The sequence below is a fragment of the Coniophora puteana genome (assembly GCF_000271625.1).
Source record: "Coniophora puteana RWD-64-598 SS2 unplaced genomic scaffold CONPUscaffold_7, whole genome shotgun sequence".
Lineage (NCBI taxonomy): Eukaryota > Fungi > Basidiomycota > Agaricomycetes > Boletales > Coniophoraceae > Coniophora > Coniophora puteana.
The window spans coordinates 2,069,890-2,093,370 of NW_006913059.1; the positions used below are offsets into that span (position 1 = coordinate 2,069,890).

At 52.5% G+C, this 23,481-nt stretch overlaps 7 protein-coding genes across 7 annotated transcripts; 4 read left to right on the plus strand and 3 right to left on the minus strand.

The window, feature by feature from the left end:
• The first annotated feature begins 454 nt into the window (after positions 1-454).
• Positions 455-2,785, plus strand: CONPUDRAFT_166196 (S-adenosyl-L-methionine-dependent methyltransferase). The gene is made up of 9 exons (XM_007771457.1): positions 455-1,112; positions 1,171-1,351; positions 1,402-1,646; positions 1,704-1,779; positions 1,829-1,968; positions 2,032-2,136; positions 2,210-2,306; positions 2,371-2,563; positions 2,636-2,785. The coding sequence occupies exons 1-9, from the start codon at positions 876-878 to the stop codon at positions 2,709-2,711; spliced, it is 1,350 nt and encodes a 449-aa protein (XP_007769647.1). The 5' UTR covers positions 455-875; the 3' UTR covers positions 2,712-2,785.
• CONPUDRAFT_125677 (WD40 repeat-like protein) lies at positions 2,703-5,446 on the minus strand (the record flags this gene model as incomplete). Its single annotated transcript, XM_007771458.1, has 6 exons — positions 2,703-3,088; positions 3,145-3,429; positions 3,493-3,552; positions 3,604-4,498; positions 4,559-4,590; positions 4,643-5,446. The coding sequence occupies 6 exons, from the start codon at positions 5,444-5,446 to the stop codon at positions 2,909-2,911; spliced, it is 2,256 nt and encodes a 751-aa protein (XP_007769648.1). The 3' UTR covers positions 2,703-2,908.
• Positions 5,447-6,689: 1,243 nt separating this feature from the next.
• On the plus strand, positions 6,690-8,752 carry CONPUDRAFT_125680 (S-adenosyl-L-methionine-dependent methyltransferase). Its single transcript, XM_007771459.1, has 9 exons — positions 6,690-7,002; positions 7,060-7,240; positions 7,310-7,557; positions 7,624-7,699; positions 7,764-7,903; positions 7,974-8,078; positions 8,134-8,230; positions 8,287-8,479; positions 8,538-8,752. The coding sequence occupies exons 1-9, from the start codon at positions 6,766-6,768 to the stop codon at positions 8,611-8,613; spliced, it is 1,353 nt and encodes a 450-aa protein (XP_007769649.1). The 5' UTR covers positions 6,690-6,765; the 3' UTR covers positions 8,614-8,752.
• A 526-nt stretch (positions 8,753-9,278) lies between these two features.
• Positions 9,279-11,909, minus strand: CONPUDRAFT_166199 (uncharacterized protein; the record flags this gene model as incomplete). Its single annotated transcript, XM_007771460.1, has 7 exons — positions 11,718-11,909; positions 11,367-11,638; positions 11,185-11,304; positions 11,102-11,135; positions 10,881-11,052; positions 10,551-10,822; positions 9,279-10,485 (listed from the first exon to the last, which is right to left on the minus strand). The coding sequence occupies exons 3-7, from the start codon at positions 11,210-11,212 to the stop codon at positions 9,279-9,281; spliced, it is 1,713 nt and encodes a 570-aa protein (XP_007769650.1). The 5' UTR covers positions 11,213-11,304; positions 11,367-11,638; positions 11,718-11,909.
• A 240-nt stretch (positions 11,910-12,149) lies between these two features.
• CONPUDRAFT_154788 (uncharacterized protein) lies at positions 12,150-14,355 on the plus strand (the record flags this gene model as incomplete). Its single annotated transcript, XM_007771461.1, has 3 exons — positions 12,150-12,219; positions 13,990-14,143; positions 14,205-14,355. The coding sequence occupies 3 exons, from the start codon at positions 12,150-12,152 to the stop codon at positions 14,353-14,355; spliced, it is 375 nt and encodes a 124-aa protein (XP_007769651.1).
• A 371-nt stretch (positions 14,356-14,726) lies between these two features.
• On the minus strand, positions 14,727-16,022 carry CONPUDRAFT_57565 (GroES-like protein; the record flags this gene model as incomplete). The annotated part of the gene is made up of 5 exons (XM_007770863.1): positions 14,727-14,843; positions 14,903-15,306; positions 15,373-15,562; positions 15,624-15,690; positions 15,760-16,022. 5 exons carry the CDS (start codon positions 16,020-16,022, stop codon positions 14,727-14,729), a joined length of 1,041 nt encoding a protein of 346 aa, XP_007769053.1.
• A 569-nt stretch (positions 16,023-16,591) lies between these two features.
• On the plus strand, positions 16,592-23,140 carry CONPUDRAFT_73828 (uncharacterized protein; the record flags this gene model as incomplete). The annotated part of the gene is made up of 18 exons (XM_007770943.1): positions 16,592-16,605; positions 16,747-16,852; positions 16,929-16,982; positions 17,261-17,518; positions 17,617-17,858; positions 17,916-17,972; positions 18,021-18,282; positions 18,347-18,624; positions 18,679-18,963; positions 19,251-19,608; positions 19,667-19,723; positions 19,883-20,017; positions 20,288-20,309; positions 20,549-21,273; positions 21,358-21,771; positions 21,822-22,190; positions 22,239-22,749; positions 22,806-23,140. The coding sequence occupies 18 exons, from the start codon at positions 16,592-16,594 to the stop codon at positions 23,138-23,140; spliced, it is 4,482 nt and encodes a 1,493-aa protein (XP_007769133.1).
• Between the last annotated feature and the right edge of the window lie 341 nt (positions 23,141-23,481).

A 23,481-nucleotide genomic window follows, 5' to 3' on the forward strand; every position in this document is an offset into this window, starting at 1 on the left:
GCTCGTAATCCCTCAGGGAATTTGCTGATGGAGAATCCTCTTGTGCGGAGGTCTACTCAAGACCTTTTTTCAAAAATTTGCCTCCATCAACACTAGATCTAGCTCTAACTTCATCGACGTCCATCCTTCACCTCCTAACACTGAGGACTCTTGGACTCCAGATGGTTGCTGGTGGCTGTATCTTTCTCGCAGAGAGGCCTGTTGGCTTAGCACTCAACCATCGGCATCTGGTTGATCACACATATCGGGCACAATTTTTTGTCGAACCCGTATGTGTCGGTTTTGCACTCATGGCGCATGACTTCATTCTCCATGATCTAAAGATGAGCGCACAGATCACCGTCAGACAGCCCTCTCCGACCCCAACGGGTCAAAGGTGGTCTCTCGTTGGCTAGCAACATCCTTGACGCGCCTGGGGATCATCAAAGCTGTACCAAACGCCTCACCTCGGTTCCTTGAATGGCCGCCTGACGCAGGCGGTTCTCTTGCTACTGTGTTTATGGGTTGAACGCGCGAAAGGCACTCACACTTCCTCCGTTGTCTGCTCCGATCACGACGAACCTGTCGTCCTGTACTCACGAGAACGCGACTACGATTGGCCTCTTTCCAGCGTCTAGTGATGTATAGTGCCCATATCCCTCTATCCCGTCCGAACGTAGCGGATATGGCGATATCATGCGGGGCTCTGCATATGCTCATGGACACTGGACGAGAATAGAGGGAGTTCATTTGCCCCAACTTGATGGGTACCTGCCGTTCGTGGTTACTTGATCTAGCATAAAAGCTCGAGATTGGCCTCTGTGATTTCCCAAGAGTTCAACTTGGCTCCTTCTCGCTACCTGCGCCATAAACTGGCAGTATCACTTTACAAAGCCATGTCGACCAACGCTGACGTCGAATCCCTCATCTCGCTCATCTCGTCATCCGCCCGCGTTGCCGCTGCTGAATGGCAGAGGACAGGAACGGACGTTCCTCCTCTATCAGAGGCAGTGACGCACCCGATCGACACCGCAACGGACGTCGTCGCCCTACAGCAGGCACTGCGCACACTTGAAGGCGCATGCGAGCATCTTACAACGTTGTTAAGTCCGCCTGGATCCGTCATTTTTCGGGTATGCTGAGATTTATACTTAACACCAGTGTTGAGTGTTGACGAGTGACAATGCACAGCGTACGTTCAACCCCGACACTCATCTCCTCCGCATCGCGGTGGAGCACAAGGTCCCCGACATTCTCGCGAAGCACCCCAATGGCCTTTCTCTCACCGAGCTCTCGAAGATTGTGAACGTCCCCGAGCTGAAGTTGGGCCAGATCATGCGTGGGCTAGCTACCCGTCATGTGTTCGTTGAAGGTGAGATAGGCGCCCTACTATCCTAACGCAATGGTAACGTTGCGTCTCAGTCAACACCGATATCTTTGCGAACAATCGCCTCTCCCACTCGATACGATCCTACCTGCCTAACGGTCTGTATGCCTTGGCAAGCCGCGGTTTGAACGAGACTCAGAGTGCAGGCTCGAACTTGTACGAGTCACTTTGTGATGAATCGTGCGGCCCATCGTTCGAAGCCAAGGACAGCCCGTTCATGCACATGGCCCGCAAAGATGGGTTCGAAGGCAATGGCGTCTTTGGATGGCTCGAGGCCAATGTGAGTCCCTCGTGCCAGACTTGTTTATGTTGCGGCTAATTGAACAATACCTCACAGCCAGCGAGGCGTGAAAACTACGCAATCGCAATGATCGGTATGGGGTACAGTTGCGGTGGTCTCAATGTCCTGCATGGTGCTTTACCTATCTTGTTTGTGTACAGTTTCGACTGATTAACTTCTAGCATTCCCATGGCAAAACTACACCTCTGTGTGCGACATCGGCGGCAGTGTCGGCACTGTCTCGATGCCGCTCGCACGAAAGTATCCTCATTTGAGAATCACGATTCAGGACCGTGAGGAGGTCACTCAGCACACAATCGACGTGAGTAGCTCGTTGAACTACAGTCTGATCAGCATGCCAACGTGTAGCCTACATGACCAACAGCATTGGGCATCCAACTACCCAGAAGCTGTCGCAGAGAACCGCGCTCACTTCGTCCCTATCGACTTTTTGACAGGCGCTCCCGTGGAAGGATGTGATCTCTACTACGTCAGTCGCACTCCCCCAAGCCTTGTAAATGAGATGACTCCCGATATTGATGATACTGTACGTGATCATACAGATGCGTTTCATCCTACACGACTGGCCTCAATCCGACGCCCAAATCATCGTGAACAATGTCCGCAAGGCGATGTCACCCAAGAGCCGCCTGCTCATCCGTCAGTCTACTACCCTGCTTCTCTGCTCCCCCTCCCGGAATCTAATGAAGTTTCTCCGTCTCAGACGACTACATGATCACTCCCCTCGACCGCAAGTCCGGTCTCGTCGAGGCGCGCGAGCACGGTATCGAGCCTGCACCCGAGCCGCTGCTGCCCAACTACGGCGCGGGACGCGCTCGGGCGCATTGCATGGACATCGGCATGCTGCTGCAGTACAACGCGAAAGAGCGCTCGCTGACCGAGTTTTTGGAGCTTGCGTGCGTGCCTATTCTAGTCATATTGCCTGTGCATGACCGACGTGCCAACGATTTTTTTTTACAATTGTACAGGACAAACGCAGGTCTTAAGTTTGAAAAGCATTGGGATCTCGCTGAGACATCAATGCTGGAGTTCAGTATCGCTTGATAGACTGTGCTGTGGATGATCTCGTGGGTTGTATATTCAAACTGTAAATAGCGCATTATTTCACCGTGTCTTCGTTGCATACGTTCTTGGATTCAGGAAAGAGAACTTTTGTCTTGGATAAATCACCAAAATGTGCGCTGCCCGTGGCGACATCGAGGTCCAAAGATGAGGTAATCGACTGAGACAAATGAAATTCGCTACTTGCGTTTTGAGGGGATGCACAAGCAGGTGGAAACATCTTCCGTGGAACTGGTATCACCACGATGTGTAGGCTGGTCTGGTGCTGGAGGCTGGTTGGCGTTCTCATCATCGTTTTCTTCATCGTTGGATTCTGTATCTGCTTCGTCACCCTCTGGGTCCACAACTCCAGCAAGGCGCTGAACAAGCCAGACATTTGAGCACTCAAATGGATACATAGCAGAGTAAAGCGCACCTCTTTTGCCCGAGCGACCGGTACTGACACCATGCGGCGTAAACTTAGCGAACGCTTATTGCCCTCATTTGTGGAGGAATTTCGGCTGGTGATTCTCTTGAACAGGGATTTCATCCCGCGAGTACCGCGTGTATGGCGTTGCGCCAATGGTTCGGTCTTTCCTGGGCGAGAGGAATCTCGGACGACGTTTGATTGGCGTGCATCATGGTCATGATCGCGGCGCGGTCTACGCCTTTGGGTCGTTGCGGGGAGCTTGAAACTTTCTACACTTTCGTGTGCTCCAGCCTTGATAATACATGACCATGCGCATGAGACATGCTACGCCTTCGATGTGGTAAAAATACTGACCTCACGTCGGGTGGATTTTCCTTGATCTTTTGCAGATTCTTCGTCGCTATTGTCCATTGACTACTCATAACGTTAGGCGAATGCGGTTGACGTTCACTGGATGATACATACCTTCCCTAGTAACAGCTTTCCACTCTCTGTTTCCCAAATTCTGATGCATCCTGATTGCGTCGCACTCGCAATCCTCGTGCCATCAGGAGAGAAAGAAGCCGCACGGATGTCGCGGTCATGCTTAAGCGAACGGAGAACTTCACCAGATTCTGCGTCGCAGATACGAACATGATTGTCATCGCATGCAGTGAGGAAAACAAGTCCATCGGAAGAGTACTGCACGCAGTTCACGCGGCGGTCGTGGTTTACTGCAAGCACCTCTTCGCCACTGGGAAAACACCATATTCGCGCTGCGTTGTCGGACGATGCTGCAAGTATACGAGAGCCATCAGGGTGAAAGGAAAGAGATAATATGTTTGCTTCATCGGGAATTTGAACGTGTGAAGCCAAGGAAGACTCGGAGCCGGAGTCGACGTGCCAGAATCGAATTGCCCCGCCGTTCGACCCGCTCGCCAGAGTTAAGCCGTCAGGACTTAGGCTGAGTGCGATAACAGGCTTCTCGTGCTCAATAGCACGAAGAAAGCGCCCATTGTGTACGTTCCAGAAGCATACAGTGCGATCTCGACTTGCAGTGATAAGAAGGTTGTTGTCGGGGGTAAGCAGGACAGCGGTGACTGTTTCGGTGTGACGCTCGATAGGAGGCATGGCGAGCTCTCCGGAGTCCGTCTTCCAGACGCAGACCGTGGTGGCAGCGGAGACCAAGGTCGAGCCATCGCAGGAGATGGCAATGGAAGTGATAGTATCTAGGTGGTTGACGAAGGGGTCTTGCAACTCGAATCCGTGTTCAGGGCTTGTGATATTCCAGGTTTTGACTAGGAGGTCGTCACCTGCTGTTGCAAACCTCTTGCCATCGGGATACCACGCCAGTGCACGGACTCCGTACACCGTAGTCAATCTGCGAACTTGTCAGTTGCAGCATCCTGTTCGAGAAGAAAGCGAATAAATATCTATTTACAGCTCTCCTCTCTTAGGCTTATAGTCGTCACCCTGAGTAAAGTGTTGGGTTAGACGGTATGTCATAATACACTAAATTACATGCCTTAGGAAGGATAAGCTCTCCTGAAAGTGCGTCGCGGACAAACAGTTTGCCTTTACTCCCGCCAAGCACAACACGCAGTCCATCAGGGGACATGGAGACACTCCACAGGCAGACCTTGCTGTAAATGGGCCCCCAGAAGTACCTTCCAGTTGAGAGATCCCATGCACGCACACTTCTGTCGTCCGAAGCGCTCACGAGCTTTTGGCCGTCAGGAGAGAAACAGATACCTCTGACAGGAAGTGTATGTCCTTTCAGAGGTCCGAGAACAAGGGTGCCAGTATGAGCGTTCCAGATGCGGATTGTACAGTCCCTTCCTCCGCTCGCCAGCATCTCTCCATCCTCAGAGTAAATGACAGACCACACAGACCCTATGTGTCCAGCGAGAGGCTCCAACGCAGGCTTCATCTCCTTCAGGTCCCAGATACGGACGAGGCCGTCGCTGCAAGTAGTTGCGACGTGCTTGCCGCTGGGTGCAAACGAGAGACCGGTGACAATATGTGGGTGCTTCAGCGTCCCAACACACTCTCCCGACTCTGCGTTCCAGAGTCGAACGGTATGGTCCCGCGACCCGCTTGCAATAAGATCGCCCAGCGGAGAGTATCGCACAGCCCATACGCGAGCTGAGTGCCCTTCAAGTGGGCCCAACACTATGTCGTGGGTCGTGACGTCCCATACCGTGACGGTATCGTCGTCGTCTCCACTGACGAGGCGCGTTCCTTCGGGAGAGATGGCTAAAGAGAAGACTGTGTCTGTGTTTCCTTCCAGGGCCTTTCCGATCTGATGGCCAGTCTTTGAATCCCACATCCTGATTGTCTCGTCCTCCGAGCAGGAGGCGAACCATGAGCCGTCAGGAGCATACGCGACCGAACAGATATTGTAGGACTTTGAGTGACCTTTCAGAGGCTGACGAGAAACAGCGCCCGCCTCCGAGCTTGAGTCAGAGTCCGACGAAGACATCAGCTCGAGATCTGTTGTGAGTAAGATTTGAGCCGCCGTCTAAGAATGAGCAATCATGGCTGTCGTGTTGATAAGAAAGACAACTCACCCTAGCGGTCGTCGTGAGACTTCAAGCTTCAGTTCTAGCCTCACAACGCAACCGTGACACGCATGGCGCGCACAGGATGCCTCGAGGCACCAAATATTCTCACGAGCCTACAAAACTGTAGCGAGCTAAGGGCAGGCTTGTCCACTTCGGCCTCCAAGCCTACTTGGGGACGACTGTACACCCGACCATGTAGGCATTTTTGTCGCACCGAAAAGCATATCGGTTCCTCAACAGCGCTTAGTCTCCTTGGGGAGCTTGCATGGAGTATTCTACAAGGTGTATGTTCATTGTCATGCACACCCACGGCTTCGCACGATTCCGAATCCGAGCCTGTTCTGGCGATATGTTATCTGTCAACTTCTTCTCTCGCCTTCTGAGCACCATATACTTCTTCAACTCCGTGACAGCTATCTTCTGAATCTAGTGCGTCTTGCTTTGCCGAAGAAAAAAAATATCTTTAGAGATGTAGTGAACTTGAAGCACGATCGGGTTCGGCCCGCATAACCAGAGAAGTCCGAAGGCACGCACGGTTGTGAGTGTACAGATTATATTCAGAACCATATCAGCCTCTCCGTCCATGGAACCAACATGGAACGTGTATGTTTGGGGTTGCGCCGTCTCACGTTTCATCTCAGTTGCGGAGTGCGTTGAAAGTGCTGTTCAAAACAGTACTAATAGATCGACCATAACGGACGTCTTCGATTTGAGCCAAGGACAGCTACGAACTTGCGACCTCCACCCAAACACAAACGAGGATCATTGTCTGGTCCAGCGAGAGATGCCGAAGCAAGGTCAGGTGTGAGGTGAATCATTGTTTTACCCCGGCTACCGTGTGGACATTGACATCTCATCAAACTAAAGCCTCCGGTGGCACATCAGAACATACTCTATCAGACAGCGCATTAACGTCCATCATCCCATCAAACCGGCGACACAAACCATCTATCCCACCTATAAAGACTTTTCATGGCTAATCTCTCCTTTGCGCCCGCTGTTTGCCAGCCAGTCCTATTTCATCCTTCGACCTTCCTCCGTTCTCTATCTTTTCCCGTTTGCAGCTCGCAGTTCATCCAGCGCCATGTCAGGAAACGTCGATGTCGATACGCTCCTCGCCTTGATTAACTCCTCTGCGACTGCCGCAGTCGCCGAATGGCAGAAGAAAGGGCAGGATGTCCCGCCTCTCTCTGCGCCGGAGACGCACCCGATCGACACCGCGACAGACGTTGTCGCGCTCAAGAAGGCACTGCGCGTACTCGAGGGTGCGTGTGAGCACCTCACCACGTTGCTCAGCCCCAACGGCCAGACAATCTACCAGGTATGCCCTTCATCTACTTCTATTCCGTATACCCGTTGACCGACGCTTGGTCGGTAGCGATCGTACAACATGGACACGCATATGCTCCGCGTGACGGTCGAGCGCAAGGTCCCCGACATCCTCGCCAAGTACCCCGAAGGACTCCACGTCACAGAGCTATCCGAGATGATCGACATTCCCGAAGTCAAGCTCGGGCAGATCATGCGCGCCAACGCCATGCGTCACATCTTCCTTGAAGGTGCGCGCCTCATTCTCCTCCACTCCACCTCTCTTGAATACTTCCTTTCATACTCACTCCCCCCTGAAGTCGACACCAACGTCTTCGCCAACAGTCGTCTTTCGCACTCCATGCGGTCCGACCTCCCCAATGGCTTCGGCGCCATCGCGTCCCGTGGGCTGTGCGAGACGCAGCGCGCCGGCGCACTCCTCTCGGAGTCCCTCGCCGATCCCGAGTACGGTCCGTCATTCGAGGCGAGCCAGAGCGCCTTTATGTACTACGCTCGCAAACAGCAAGGGTTCCAGGGCAAGGCGGTGTTCGAGTGGCTTCAGGCGAACGTACGTGTTTACTCCAATCATGCTCATGATATGGGATCGCTGATATACCAGTATTGCGATGCGCAGCCGGAAAGGAGGGAGAACTTTGCGATCGCAATGGTGGGTATGGGATACAGCTTGGGTGGACTCACGGTTCTCCACGGTGAGCACGGACTTGAGGGTTTCGCCTTCTTTCTTGGTGCCTTGTTGCTTATTCGAGCGTCAAGCCTTCCCATGGCAGAACTATACGTCCGTCTGCGATATTGGCGCTGGCGTCGGCACCGTTGCGCTGCACCTCGCACGCAAGTTCCCGAACCTCAAGATTACGCTGCAGGATCGCGAGGAAGTCGTCGGCCATGCTATTGATGTGCGCCAATTCACTCATAGTCGCACTCGCATTGATTGACGCTCATTAATCTAATTTGGGACATGATTAGCATTGGGCTAAGGCATATCCCGAAGCCGTATCAGAGAAACGAGTCGACTTTGTCCCGATAGATTTCCTCGTTGGCACGCCGATCGAGGGCTGCGAGTTGTACTACGTGTGTGCCACCTTCTTCGTGACCTTCCTTCACATATTGAAGATCAAAAACACAGCTTCGCTTCATTCTCCACGACTGGCCCGACTCAGACGCGCAATTGATCCTTAACAACGTGCGCAAGACCATGGGTCCCAACAGCCGTCTTCTTCTCCGTGCGTACTACCACCGCCCTTGCTGTTGGTCTCTAGGCTGAATCGTTTGATGGTAGATGACTACGTTGTCCAGCACCTCGACCGCAAGTCCGGTCTGGGCGAGTCAAGCACGTACGGCGTTGAACCCGCGCCCGAGCCTTTGCTGCCCACGTTCGGCGCGGGCCGGGCACGCGCACATTACATGGACATCAGTATGCAGCTGCAGTTCAACGCAAAGGAGCGGTCGCTGGGCGAGGTGTTGGCTCTTGCGTGAGTGTCACTGTGCGGTCAACATCTGCTTGGATTATTGACTGAAGGAGATTTTCAGGTCGAGCGCCGGCTTCAAGTTTGAGAAGTACTGGGATCTGGCGGAGACGTCGATGGTGGAGTTCAGCCCAGCTTAGAAGAATCAAACACTTTCATCGTTTGGAATATTGAAACAACGTTAACGGATTGTAAATTATACCTGTATAGAGGGCTCGCGTACCTATTATGTATGTATTTCGATTAAACCTGATTCCTGAATGTAGTTGCAGTGCTCCGCATTACTACTTGCCTTGTACCTGTCTAAGTCTTTGAAGCGTTAAACGCTACTCGCTCTGCCATCTTCAACACGTCCCCAAGCGTATCAAGCATTACACCAAACCTAGTCTAAGATGTACCGGTACATCTTAAAAAGCTCACACTGGCCAAAATGGACTAGAACGCAACGACTAGTATTCTTAACCAGCCCATCAAACAACTCAGTGAGCCCTGGTTTCAGCCCATGTTTACGCTCCCCATCGATGTTCACGTCGACAACCAACGCCTTCTCAATCTCCAAAGGTTATCTTCTCCATCCAATGCTTACCAGTTATACCACCGCAAGCCGTCCGCGGCTCGGGAGCACGTCAGACGTTCCCTGCTGTGCCGCTGCGTTACCTACTCCATCATATGCAGCAGCCTCGGAGCACCTTGCCGCCCGCAGTCTGCTCAAATTCGACGCGGAGCCCCAAGACGGAAGAAGATGCGCTCGCGCAAGTATATTGGAGGTAGTTAGCGTCCTTCGCGAATGTAATGGTGACTCGTGCTACTGGTTTGCATGTTCCTCGATATAATGTGCCATCGTCCATCTTGTTTCCCATTCACCGTGTTCCAGCCGCTCCCGCAACCGCGTTAAAGCTTGTTCGTCAAATCGTTCTCGCAGGATCTTGCCGTGTTCATGCTTCAGACGAACCAGCACGGTCGCGAGATGAAGCGCGGAAAGCGGGTTCGTGAGGTCAAACACCATGGCATTGCGTTCCACAATTTTGATCCGCTGCGGTACGGCGATTAGAGGGAAATGAATGTGTAGGGCGAGATCAACAGAGGATACTAAAATGTTAATATGGTAATGACCAACCTGAAACCCGCCATACACCTCAGCCCAAGCACACGTAATTACCCCGCGACAACCGTTCGTCACCAGGCTGAAAAGTGGCACACCAGAGAGTCCCAATGCGGCATAGTATGCGGCGGTGGCTGTCGCAGACATCCTATGCTTGTGCGAACCGACTGCAGAGAGAATTCGCTCAGGAGGGGTATGATTGACCAGCAGCAGAGGTATCTCAAGTGCGAGGCCGTCCACCATGTCTGACACGTCAGCGTCGTCGCAAGCAATATCAAGAGGAGGGAGATCAGGTGGGCTCGAAACATTTGCTCGCTCCAGCCTGCTATCTGGGACTGTAGGCCTATCGGTGGGCTTCGGGCAAGAAAAGAGGGTCTCGTACGCCAAAGACTCCGTCGCCTCTGGCGAGACCCCTGCGGAGCAAATGTTTGCGCTAAAAACGTCGAAAGTGAAGGCAAGTTGTGGATGATCGGAGGTGAGATCACACATGCCATGGTAGAATGCGGTGCTCGAACGTGCCGCGATTACCGAAGGGCTCCTTTGCAGTAGAGAAAATGATCTCGCAGCATGATACAACGCTAGTGACATGCCCCTTTCCACAAAGCCAGGCACCGAAACGGCGACTACAACATCGCAAACAGCATCGACGGGATCGCTCTTCGCGAGACTCATGAGAGCTTCAACTTCGTCTCGGCGATTGTCACTGAGACCTAGGTGAAGTAGCGAGGCCGCAGCATCAAGCGCCTGGTTCTGTGCGATTTCACTAGGATGGAGGGCTGCAATTGCGTCAAAGTACCGAACACCGCACTCTCCGCTTTGTTGGATGGTAAACTTGGCCAAGAGACGCCAATCGTGTTCTGCAAAGCGGTCTGACAAAGCGTTTCTTGGTAGTGCAATGGACGGTGAATTCCTGAGTTGAGGTGATGAGTAAGGGCACGAAGGTATAGCTATGAAAAGAACGCTGAGACTACATACAATGTATTCAAGGATTCTCCGATAGTCAGTGTCCTGACAAGGCTGTCCCAGATATGAGCACAGGCTATGGGGGTCCCATAGCGGCTCGCGACTTCGCTTTGTAACCGTGCTTGCTGGCAGGTTGCCACAATGTACTCCAAGTTGAGATGGACATCGGCAGCAGAGCAGCCCGTGATCGGTTCTGGATGTATATGGGAACAAAATGTCGCTTTAATAGTCAGGAGTTCCTCCCATAGCCCACGCAGTATGCTAGGTATGGCCATTTCGGCTCCCTGAAAGAAATGAGATAAGCCCAGGGGCCTTGTCAAATGATATAGAAGATGTACGTACAGGGCAGTCCCAGCTATCGTCCCAGACAAAACAAGTATACAAAGAGTACTCCGAGGGCACGCCTCCTAACTGGGTTAGAGGGAGAGTCGGCCGTAAGGTTGAAAACCGATTCCATAGCCATTGTCTCATGGGTGTAAAGGCTTTGTCAATGCATGAAGCTCCGGAGATGACGCTGAACCACGAATGAGCTTGGCAATGAAAACGTAGGCAGAGGGACTTACTCCAAATACGAATATTTGCGGCTGGATTCATCGCCTTGCGAGCTGAATAAAAAAAAGATTCAGGGAGAATAACTCGAGCTGACCTTTCAACCTCTTCTCCAATGTCGGCATGCTCAGAGGAGGCAGCGGGAATTACTTGAGGTGGTCCATCGGTTTCGTCTTCAGCGTCGACATCCTCCTCAGAGACCAAGGGTTCTGAATCGCTGTTTTAAGAAATCCGATGAACCAATTTCCCGTGTTCACTGCTAGCGTAGATAAAACTTACATTTCAAAAGTGGATGCACTCTGTACCCATTCTTCAACGAAGTTCAAAGTACCCTCCGGCTTTTCTTGTATCTCATCATCACTGGCGAAGTCAAATCGCCATTTCGGCCAAGGTTCTCTGTTTGATACACTCGGTCGGACCTGTGCTGTCTTCTCCATAGCGACCGAGAGATATCGCCTGAAAGCATGTGCCGACGCAGACGAGCTCAGGTCGAACCAACCTGAGGTTAGACTAGGGGACCCTGACACGTTTCTCGTGATATTGACCGCTGGCTATGCAAGGATCGGATCAGCGGTCGAATCAGAAATGAGCGCTGAGCGCGTTTGCTCGTAACTGGGAGACAACACATACCAAGTCGTTTGACGTTGTTACATCCGGCCAAGCCACGATCACTTGTACGACAAACGGCTGAGGTGAGAACGCCAGACATATCATCGGTTCTCTTATTCCCCAGACGAGGCGTTGGTACACCGAGCTTTCAAGTAATGCTATGGCGACAGAGTCTTCTGATACGCATAACAGAGGAATGGTAGCAGGGAATTCGCGATAGTCCGCGAATAACGACCGCTGAGATCCTGTGTTTGTGTTTGCAAGAGGTTCCCAGCATTTATCGAGAGGGGAAGACAAAGGATGTGACCGGGATGACTCTTCTGAAAGCGCGAATGAGCACTGCGTTTCATGATCGGAAATTTCTAATGGCCTGTTGGATCCTGAGCCCTCGGGATTGCTAATGTCTCTCCCAGTGGTACGATCCTGTATCGTGTTGACCAGTTGTAGAGCAGGATGGGGGACGTACTGACCTCGGTGTCCGTGTATACGGAGGAATCGCAACCGTCTGGCGCCGATGCAGCTGGTGCGTATGGTTTCCCACGCCGAATATGCTGCATTACCAACATTTTTGCGGTATGTGCCAGGGGATAGTAAAGGGCAAAATCAGCGTAGTCCGAGCGAGGGGGTCGTGATGTTGCAAAAGACGCATTCTCTCTGTATAGTCGGGTTAGTTAAAGGCGATGGCTGGTTAGATAACTCGATGACTGACATAGTGAACGAGTTTGGTGCGGATGTCCGCGCAGCATAGGTGACTAGGCACTCAAGTGATACTGGATTATCTAGATTTGTAGCGTATGGTCCATTTGAATCCATAGGAGACCTGTTTCCATCCTAAAAGCGTTGACATGCATGAAGAAGTCTGATGAATCCGGACGAGTACCCACTTGCAAGCTAGATTGCAATGTGCTCGGCAGCAAGCATTTTACCGATGCTGGAAAAGTTGATGCATCAGAAATGGAGTGATAGACAATGTTGGAGATTTGTGAGCCAAGAGACATTCCCGCTGCCTTGGGTGCTGGGCCTTATCGACTTGTTACCGAGACACCCGCAAAGAAGTCGATGTTGGCGACGTTGGTCAAATGTTTTGGACACGCTTATTTCTGGCTTCCGCCTATAACCCCGACAGTCATTTCATCCTGAGATTATAAACTCCGCCTCCACCTCCGCTGTGCCAATTGGTGCCGATTCGCATACCATCATGGAACTACAATACACGCATATAGTCGCCAAATAATCGCGTTCAAATTAGTTCGACCGCATGGCGGCCTTGTCTAAAACCTACATTTTAGAAACCTAAGAGAGACCAAAACCATTGTTAACTTCCCAGTGTGCTTTCCTCGGCATGCTTGAATCTGTGATGAAGTTGTTATAAGAGGCAGTGGTCTGACATCGGTTTTCCCTTGTTCTCCGACCCACTAGTAGCATGCGACATGCTCATTGTAGGTCGCTATAGACCGTATCAACGCCTGGTTTATCCAAGGCCGGCAGAAAGTCGACACTTAGCAAGAGGGATCCTAGTTTCCCATCGCGACGATCAGTTGTAGGCGCCGATGGTGTCATGTTTGGCTACTACGCCACGATGTGTTGATAAACCAACTTCCTGAGTCCCACCGCGTCAGGACTCGCTCTTTCATTCTCCTTTACTCTCCTATTATCCGACACCCATGTCTTCCCAGGATATTCATTCTGATAAAAGCTCTGTTGATGGAAGCTTACAAGGTGATTACAATGCTGGTGTCTGTCAGATTTACGTCTAGTATTCGACCCTTTACGGCTTTATTGGTTCATCCAGAAGCCTCCTACACGGCGATGTTCCTCCTAGAGGTCTACAAGTAAACATCGCCTTCATACGTCTATTCAGGCGCTTAGTATCCCAGCGGTACCTTAAGCGCTTACGCACTCGTGTGGCTCCGCGTTCATCGCATAGGGCCACGTTCTGCTTACGTAGCCGTCCTGCATTACCGCGGGACTTGGACTATATAGTAGTTACGAATACGGTAGTGACTTCACACGCTCCTGTCATATATATACAGTCGCTACCATGAATATCATCTAAGTCTTCTCTCTCCACCGAACGACTACCATCGTCAGCTATCAGCCTTACCCGCTACTACTCAACCTTCAACACTAACTGCCCGGTGAGTCTGCGCTTTCATAGACATCCTAGCTATACTCGCGTCAGTCCTTTGTCAGTGTCGAGAGTCTATTAGACGCGAGGTGGTCTCGGAGGCACTGCTCTGCATCCAATGCTCTAGACACGATGGCGCCGAACGATGCTCACAGCATGCTTCAGATCTCAACACCGCGCAACCTCAAGTCGCAGAGGCGACAACGTCAAGCTCAGAGCACCCGACGCTTAACGCTCGAGTGGACGACTCGGAAAGCACTTCCGGATCTACGCTAGTCGAGGAGCCAAGGTCTCAGAATGCGGCATCAGAGGCAACCTCGTGGGTTCATTTCTGCTTGGACGCCGGTCTGTAAATTCACAGCAGCGTATCACCTCCTTAGCTCGGCGCCACCACGCCAGTCGGCATTCAACCCCCTCGACTACATGATTTCATCGCAGTCGAACCCGCCGCCTCCGCCGAAAACGGTGGACCCCATGTGGATCCTCTGCCGACCTTCCGCGGGCTTGCGCAACTATCCCAACAACAAGTGAAAGATGAAGTTGTAACGCGTTAAGTGCATAGTAAGCAGACTGGTGGTACTAGGTAATCCTCTCGCAATTCCTGCAGATGTACATGTAGGGGGCGTTCCAGGTCACTACAAAATTCTTCACAAGTTGGCGTAGATAAGAGTAAGGCTCTTGTGACTCAATGCTTGAGCGAAAGCACTCTAAATGACATGCACAATGTTGGTTGTGCTGATGGATATGCACCCTCAAAAATCCACTATAATAATACATGCGAGTTTTGTATCATTTACTGTTCTTTTACACGGTGCAGCATGTGTACATTACGACTGTTCTGTGAGTGACAAGACCACTCTGTTCTGAGCTTACGTAAAGTTCCGAGCATGCCTTGCATCTGCCTACGTCTCCCAAGGATTCACGACGAACTTGACCCCACTCGCTCCGCCTGCTTGCAGCCTCTTCAACGCGGCGGGTATCGCACCGAGTCCTCCCGATATAAGCTCGGGTGTACCAGTCTATGCCCACCACCACATGAGCATACATCCGCTCTACGGTTGGAGGGACTGCCACAAACCTTGAGTTCGCCACTCTCAAACAACCCACTCAACACCTTCATAAGCCCTGAGACCAGCTCCTGGTTATAGTCCCCATCGATATTCCCGATGACAAATACCACCTCCTTCTCCTCCGCTTTCGCCTTGTCCTCGGCAATGTTGGATGGCAACACGGTTGCGAGTTGTCCTCCCGGAGCAAGCGCGTCAAATGCCGCCTGCTGCGTCGCTGCGTCTCCCACCGCGTCGTATGCAACGTTGAGCGCTTTGCCGCCCGTCACCTTCTCCACTTCGACACGAAGCTGCGGGGCAGAGAGTGAACGGTCAAGGATGTGCGTCGCGCCGAGAGATTGGAGGTGGCTCGAGTGCTTCGCCGAGGCAGTGGTAAGGATGAGCGAGAAGCCGGAGAGTCTGGCAAGCTGGATCGCTGTCAAACGTAAATACGCCATCGGTCAGAGTCTTCAAATAGGCTGAAAAGACGAGCGATGCCCACCAGCCTGGCCGTTCTGCGTGGAGCCACCCATGATCAGGATAGCTTCGCCCGTGTACTTCTCTCGTCCTGACGTGGTCCATGTCTCGGCAAACCCGAGCCCGTGTGGGGATTTTTGGTAGAGTCCGATGGCAGGGGTGACGAACGCGGATGGGACAGCCGCGGCCTGCTCGAAGGTGATCGAGTCTGGTACCTGCACCATGATGTGAGAAAGAGAGAACGACCAGCATAGTATGCGTCTTCAATCAACGCACCTTCATGACAATATCGGCCCTGGCGATACTGTACTGTTGGAACGTCTGCCCCTCGCCATACGACACGCTTCCGTGTGCTCTACGTTGAAATCAAGGTCAATACAGCGCATACATGCACCTAGTCCAGTGCACTCACACACGGTCTCCCTTTCTCAAACCCTCAACCCCCTTATCAACCTCCTCGACGAAACCAGCACCCTCAAAGCCGAGCACGACCGGGTACTCCTTCGGCCCCAAGAAACCCGTCGTCTGCACCTTCCAGTCGATGGGGTTCAGCGCGGAGGCGGAGTTCCGCACGAGGACCTCGCCGGCCTTGGGTGAAGGGACGGGCTTGCTTCCCAGCTGGAACTCGCCCCGCTCGGCGGGTAGAAGAAGGGCGGTTTGCGTGCGTGGGGCCATCTAAGCGATGGGTCGGGCAAAGGCAAAGAGGTGCTTGTGTTGGGAGCCCGTGTTAGGAGACGAGTCGAGTGCCATCCTATTGTTTCGTGGTGTTTTATGCGCGCTGAGACTCCATCGGCTCCGACGATGCTCGTCAACTTGAGTCAAACTTGGGGAGGTTACTAAGCTTTCGTCATTGTCTTGATAGGTCCTGACGCATAAAGGAGGCATACCGAACTATACCGAGGCGTATCTTATCCGATTTCACCGGGTATCGGCATATGCATACACGAGACTGTCGAGGTGTAAGCTCGGGGTGGCGATCGGTGGCAGATGACTCGAAGGCGCGATTGACAAGTGCGACTGAGGTGTGGGCTCAGTGACATTGGGTGGCATCCGGGCGATTGAGTATCTGTGCTGTTTTGAGTTCAGCGGGAAAAATGCAAAGGTCACAACACTCTCACAACCTGAGCCAACTTACCGCTTATTGAACGTTGCACGCATTGAAGGAGAATGTCGAGAACACCTGCGAGGCTGAAGTGAGGAGGGGGAAGGCAAGGGAAAGGCGCGTCGCGGTCACCCCCTGAACCATGGGAACTGTTACGTGCGTCGCGTCGGATGATTCTAGCAGCCATTTGTACATTTGTGGTTTGAGGTTCAACCACATGCGTACTCAATCGTCCAAACCATCGAGCGTAACAATCTGACCTTCTTCTCAGCTGACCATCATTTTAATCCTCGTCAGGTATATGGAGTTCTATAGCTCTAAAGCTGCTGACACTCTTACCGATGTCTCCTCTTTGCCTGAACTCAAGACTTTCCTTCCCTCGGCCATTAGCAACGAAAGCCAGGTATCATCTTTCCTATATTGATTGACACATTCATTTGCCATCTAAACCTGATAATGTCCAGTCAACGTTATCACAGATTTCAGAGGATCTAGTTGCAGAAGATACTGCCCCCTTGCCTGGACCAACTGCTGTATGTCATCTGGTCGCTCACGTTACGCGTGCAATCGCGTCGGACACATTCATCATATATGTGTAGCTGGTTCTCCTCATGAAACGTGCAATCTGACTTGATCCAACAGAGAAAATGCAGCCTTTGCAACAGCAAGACCTCGGAAACCACGCGCAAACGTGCTCCCTCTCGCGCAAACGGCGACCCTACTAGTGATGCACGAAACCCGACAAGGGGATAATACTCCCTCTATTTCCAAACAGTCATCGCTCTCGTCTTCCTCAAATAAACATTTACAGACAACCTGGCTGCCTCGCGCAGTAGATGATCCCGAGTCTCATCTATCACTCTTCGTGGACTACCCCAACTTTCCTCCGTCTCTTCCGGCATTATGCGTCGGGGACGAAACTATCATCGCTTCCTTGCTGACAAGCGCGGTGTATCAACGCCTCACTTGGGGAGTAAATGATCCCATCGTTGGACTCGCCTGGTCTTCAACGTCACCTGTGGTTCGGGTTTTCGTAGCTTGCCTAAGCCCAGATGCGCAAGACGACTTGGTATGTTGATCAGATCGATATCTCAACTGACCTGAGCCGCTGATACTTAATTGCTCGATTGTCACTATAAGCCTTTAGTTCATATTACTGGCAATCAGTCACAAACCCACAACCCACAAGGAGGCTGGTTTGACTTGAGTGTACCTTCGTCGAAGCGGGCATTCATACACTATCTTTCTACGGTGATTCACCGCGGGGCTAACACCTTACCTAAAACAATGCACCCTTCCCGTGAGAGAGTCTGGCTTCAATGGCGTTCAGATTTCGCCAAAGCTGAAACCGTATTGGACAAGATGGCATCTGTCGCGACTTGGACAGCACAGACGGCCTCCGCAGAAAAGTTCGTTCTCGGATTGTTTTCTATCCTTGAGCTGACTGTGCTGCTTCGTTTCATTAGTCCAGACTCATCAACGCCTGTCGATGTTTTGCAGCCTAACAAAATCACATCAACTATGTTAGTTTGATAACGTCGCAGCAAAAGCTCACTAATGACTGGTTTCAGAAGCTCACAAGATGAAGGGCTTCTTCAACGATGGTCGTGCTGGGAGTATGTCACTGCCCTCCAATGTAAGACCATGACACATAACATTATCCCCATTGCTAGCGTTGCGTCGGGTGCCTCGAACGCTGCCAAGCCTTGGGGGGCGATGCGACGGTGGCTGTGGAATCGTGTTAGCACACTGCTCTCGACTTTGCCATTACTACAGTCAATGCATATCCATCCGGCTTATGCTTCCCTCACTCGCTTTGATCGGGAGTGCACGGTGTGTCGATCCTACCATCGAAATTATTTCTAATGTTGTCGCCTAAATTGTTATTCTGTCATAGAGAGCCTTGCCCTCCGTTCCCGAAGAGTACCAAGCTCTAAGGAGCGAGCTCGTGAACGTACTTTCAGCCCAGCTTGAGGATTCACAGGCAGAGGGCCCGAGATTGAGCGAGTATGTCAGCATAGATCTCCGCAATAGCCTTGAGAAAGTTCTGGCGAGTTGTGCACAAGCAAGGCTGCAGCGCGATGATGTGATGCGTCTCGGCACTCCCGTAGCTGTTGACCACATTTGGGATGCTCTCGTATCAAGGCTGATGTACGGGAAGTCAATGAAAGTCAGGTACGCACATCTTGTTGTTCCTTAGGCGTTTGCTCAAGTGCCATCGTTGCTCAGGCATTCAGCCCCTGTCTCACTCCCCCGAAGTACGATGACCGATCGACATCAGGAGCCTGAATGGGTTGAATGGGTCCAATTTACTGCTCGCCAATTTGCGATGTATGGCTGGGAGCAAAGCAAAGCAATGGGTGCAATCGCACGTCCTGACTCTTCCACCGCCCGCCAAGCTGTTGACGCCACTAAACTGTTGGATATTTATCCTGGTCTCGCTGGTGACACCTTCAGCGAAATGGTGCCTCTCGCCAATAGCGACCCGGTCGAGGTCTTTTGCGATACAGCTGTGTCAGTTGTCCTTCCAAACTTCATCGATCATGGAGAACCCCCCCGGCACTCATGCACGCTTGTCGGTGCTTTGGTCTTTTCCCATTGGAGCCAGCTATAAGCACTCTACGAGCGCGGGGTGGAACTACCTTCTATTACGGCGCTTACGATTGCGCTCATCTAGGTCCCTCAATTGCAGCTGCCTACGATCTCTTCCACAATAACATACCTTCAGCAGGGTTGGCTGCTCAGGATCCGGACCAAGCGCCCCTAAATCTCAAACATCTCTCGATTTCATCCGCTCCTAGTATGCTAGACTTCTTCCTTGATAGCGATATGCTCTCTCGGACCAAAGTCCCTCATCCTCCACCACTGCCTCCCGTCGATCCCTGCAATGATGAAGGGCATAACACTACCACTCCTACGGGCGCAAGTTCCTCGGCAGACCCTGTGTCACTCGACCTGCCCCTCTTATTCGTAAACCACTCGCCTCCCGAGAATATCATCTCTGGCGTGGGATCACATAAACATCGTATGTGTGCTACCGCCGGCGCCGCATTTCTCGCCGCCACTGGGCTTATAGGTGTCCCCGTCTTTAGTCTAGTGACAGACGGCTGTCGTGGGGTCATTACGTGCGTGTGGGCGGAGGTCTTTGGCGGCTTCCAGGTAAGTCATCTGTCTGTTTCTGGTGATGGTTAGCAGCTAAATATTTTTAATGATGTAGAGGATCAAGATCGCGGAGAAGAACGGGGTTTTATTCGATCTCACTAATCCGCTCTCGGTGTATCACTTTGCCATGTTCGTCCTCCGTCTCAAGCATGAACATGCACGGATGCTTCGTGAGCGGTTTGACGAGCAAGCTATGGCGCAGCTGCGTGAGCGTATTTTGGCGGGAGAGTGGGAGACGTGGTGGACGATGATGCACTACATGGACGAACAGAGACGATTGAAGCAGGAAATGGGTTCTGACACTGAGGTTGACACGAACGAGGAACTCAACAAACCAGGCCCTGACAAGGAGACAGATGAGGAGATGTCTGAGGAAGAGGACGAGGAAGAGGACGAGGAGAACGATGTGTACGGGGATGAGGATTAACAAAAATCGATGGAGGATTGGTTGTCATAGAGTACCTATAATGTTGTATACTTGTATAGTCGCAACCTTTGCTTGCAAAGGCCCTAATCATACCTATCATGGCAGTGTTTGGAAATAATGCAGGCACCCAAGCCAACAAATATGCTACAGTCGTCACTTACATTTAACACTGGACTTTGAAGTAGATTTTCAGCCGGTTGATACATAGTTGATATGCGTGATTTCAACTATATATCAGCCATATTGCAGCAAATGCGCCAACCGGCTGATTGTAAGTCAAAATGGGCACATAACAGCCGGTGATCAGCCACGATAGAAGTCCTCTCAAATGTCAATCGATTGCATTAGATAGAAGCACCAGTGCCGGCGCGAGCTTGTCATCTGCCCTAATTGGGGAACACCCCTGAGTCCCCTGCTTCCCTGCTAGTTCCCCGCCTGCTTGCCCACATTCTCCGTCGCGTTTCTTCCCTCCCAGCGCTCCTACACCCACCAAAACTCGCAGAACCCTAGCCAGCATCCTCACGGTGATGAACGACCAAAACGATAGCGGTGGGGAGCCGGTAAAGAGCAGCGAAGAGGCGCCGAGTGACGGGCAGACAAGCGGGAGCCTGGTAGGAGGAGGTATGGGAGCGCAGGGCCCGGGTATAGGACGTGGAGAGCGCGCGGATGGAGGAGGAAACCGTGGAGGACCTCCATGGCGAGGCTTCGCAGTTCCTCGTGGCCGAGGAACAGGCCGTTTTGTCCCTCCGGGGCCTGTGCAGGTGACTGACTTCAGCACTGGCCAGGGTGTGCCAGCACAGGCGCATACACCCACCTTCAGGGTCCCCCAGGTGCCTCCCACATCCCAGACGCGGCATAGGGAGGCAAGCGTCCCTGCATCCAGCGGCGAGAGACCCTCCAAGCGACCACGAGTGGCCTCTGTCCCTCCCGGTGGTCCGGCTGGCTTTCGCAGCCCATGGTCATCAGCACAAAGTCCAGGAGAGGATAACGGAGCACGCACCGAGTCTCCCAGCTCACTCTCAAGTCCCATATCCCTTCCCTCTCCGCAGATATCCAGCTCCTCCCCGTTCTCTTATCCATCCTCCCTTCCCTCGACACCAGCCGCATCCTCGTCTGACGGAGATCTTCAAGGTGCTGACGCCAACGCTGACCTTGCACTGGATGTACTGCCTGCCCAGCTCTTGATGCCGCCTGCTCAGCCTGCGGTGCCACCACCCCAGCCTATGATGCCACTAGTCCGGCCCATGACGCAGCCTGCACAGCCCATGATGCAGCGCATATAGCCCATGATGCAGCGCATACAACCTGCGTCTCATCAGACCAGCCAGGCACCGAGTGCCAGAGGAGCAAACACTCACCTTCCAGCTCCTGCTCCTCGCCGTCCACCTCGTCTGAATGCTCCTGTACCTTCCTGTACCCCTACAGCTCATCTTCCCAAGTCAAATGTATCATTTGCGATCACCGACCAAGTTTCAGAGCACGAGAGCAAGCTGAGCATAATGCACGAGCGCATGGCTTGCATGCAGAGTGAGACGCGGGCAGCACAAGAGACCGCAAAACGGGCGATGGAGGAGGCAAAACGAGTCAGCGACATTGCGGAGCGACTGAGTGGAGAGAATGTATACCTTCGGGACCGACTCACCGAGATGGAAGTGAACATGGATGAACGTATAGCAGCCGGTGTGGGAGCGTCTGATGGAACGGGCACTCGGGGCAGAGAAAATGCTCTACAGGTGAGAGCACTCACATGTATGCACGCGGATCATCCTCACGGCGGCGATAGACAGCCATCCGAGAGCAGTTCTTGAAGGTCCTCAAAATTACCGATGCTGCGAAGATAGCCGATTATGAGCCATTAGAAAACAGAGCTGTTATCGACGACGAAGGGAATGCTCACCCGAATTTTTATAAGTCTTGGACCCAAAACCGTGACTGGCACGACCAGGTGGCTCAGGCCATTTCTAATGCCATCAAGAACAATGTCGTACACGGGAATGAGATCATGGAGGGGAAGAACATTGGTGACATCAAGACCCGCCTTGGCGTTGCGTGGAAGAACTGGACCCAGGGCCAGCGCAATGGCCAGAAGGGGAAGAAGAAGAAGAGCCCTAAAGCGGAGAGTGAGGCTCGAAGGAACGGGCGAAAACTGAACGTATGTGGATGCTCACCTGATCATCGCGCAGAACTGATTGCTCTGCAGAAACTTGGTGCTCGAATCAATGTTCGCCCCGAGAGTCGATGGACGCACAAGCGCCATGATTGGTTTTTCACCAAGGATGCACAGAGTTCGGATGAAAGTGAGGATGAAGGCGAGAATTTGGGGAAGAAGCCAGAGGTGACATTTGAGAGCGATGGCGAGCAGGCTGACGACCTGAAGGGAAAGGGGAAAGCGAGGGAGAAAGGAAAGGGAAAGGAGGGGCGTCACATATCGGGCAAGACGTGGGTGACGAAGGTGCCAAAGTACCGGTCAGAGGAGACCGAGGATATGGTCGACAACGTGTCGCAGGCTGTTGAGCGAGCCCGCAGCTCTCGAGGCCCGCCCGCGCATGCTAGAGTGAAGTTAGTCAAGGTCGACAAGGACCTACCTATCATCCAGGGGGGTATTCCATCTCGCGCTGTTGAGACCGACTGGCTGTACGTGAACGCTAAGGTGAACAAGTCCCGGGTGAACTTTGATGACGCGGTGCCTTATGATGAGGATGGGGAGCAAGGTACGTGTGCACTGCAATTAGTATCAGACGTTCTATCGAAACATCTTACGGTACAGGTGCAGATGGACTAAGCCAGGCTGAACTCTACACAATCTCAGCCGAGAACGCAGTGCTGGCCCCAGAAACAATGCAACTTGTTGAGCAGGTGGCAGTGCATCAGTACGCTGATCCGGGCCCTGGCACGAGTGCGTACCACATGGGCCTCAATGCACAGACACAAGAGCAAGGCCCCGCTGGTCTTGTTGCCGAATACAATGCGGATGGAAATCTGTACTATTACTTTGTTGACGCGTCAGGTCAAGTCCAAGGGGTTGCAAGTGAAGATGATGTGCGAGAATGGCAGGGGGACAATGGCGGGTACAATGGAGATGACGAGGGCCGGGGATACTGAATGCAGTGGATAGTCTGGGAAATGCGGTGAGAAAAGACGTCCACTTGGGACATGGACAGTTAGTGAAAACGAGAAAAACACATACCACGTTTTGTAGTCTTGAAATTGGAATGTCTTGGTGTTGGAAACGCGCGAGCAAGTGGGTTTATTCGTCTTGAGGAGCCGGCTCTGACTCCGGAGCGCCCTGCAGCAACAACATGTAAATGAGCAGGACATTAATGGGGGGAATAACACATACATGGTCATACGCAATTGTGAGCCACCAATTGCGCCCCTGCACGCTGATAGGCGCAAACACGAGGTGCCCTGTTAGCTCCTCGATGAGAACCACTTCTGGGGCC

Coding starts and splice junctions, on each gene's coding strand:
- CONPUDRAFT_125680 (XM_007771459.1), top strand. CDS start 6,766: ATGTCAGGAAACGTCGATGTCGATACGCTCCTCGCCTTGATTAACTCC. Junction 7,904..7,973: donor TCGTCGGCCATGCTATTGAT/GTGCGCCAATTC, acceptor GGACATGATTAG/CATTGGGCTAAGGCATATCC. Junction 8,231..8,286: donor CAACAGCCGTCTTCTTCTCC/GTGCGTACTACC, acceptor GTTTGATGGTAG/ATGACTACGTTGTCCAGCAC.
- CONPUDRAFT_166196 (XM_007771457.1), top strand. CDS start 876: ATGTCGACCAACGCTGACGTCGAATCCCTCATCTCGCTCATCTCGTCA. Junction 2,307..2,370: donor CAAGAGCCGCCTGCTCATCC/GTCAGTCTACTA, acceptor TCTCCGTCTCAG/ACGACTACATGATCACTCCC. Junction 2,564..2,635: donor ACCGAGTTTTTGGAGCTTGC/GTGCGTGCCTAT, acceptor ACAATTGTACAG/GACAAACGCAGGTCTTAAGT.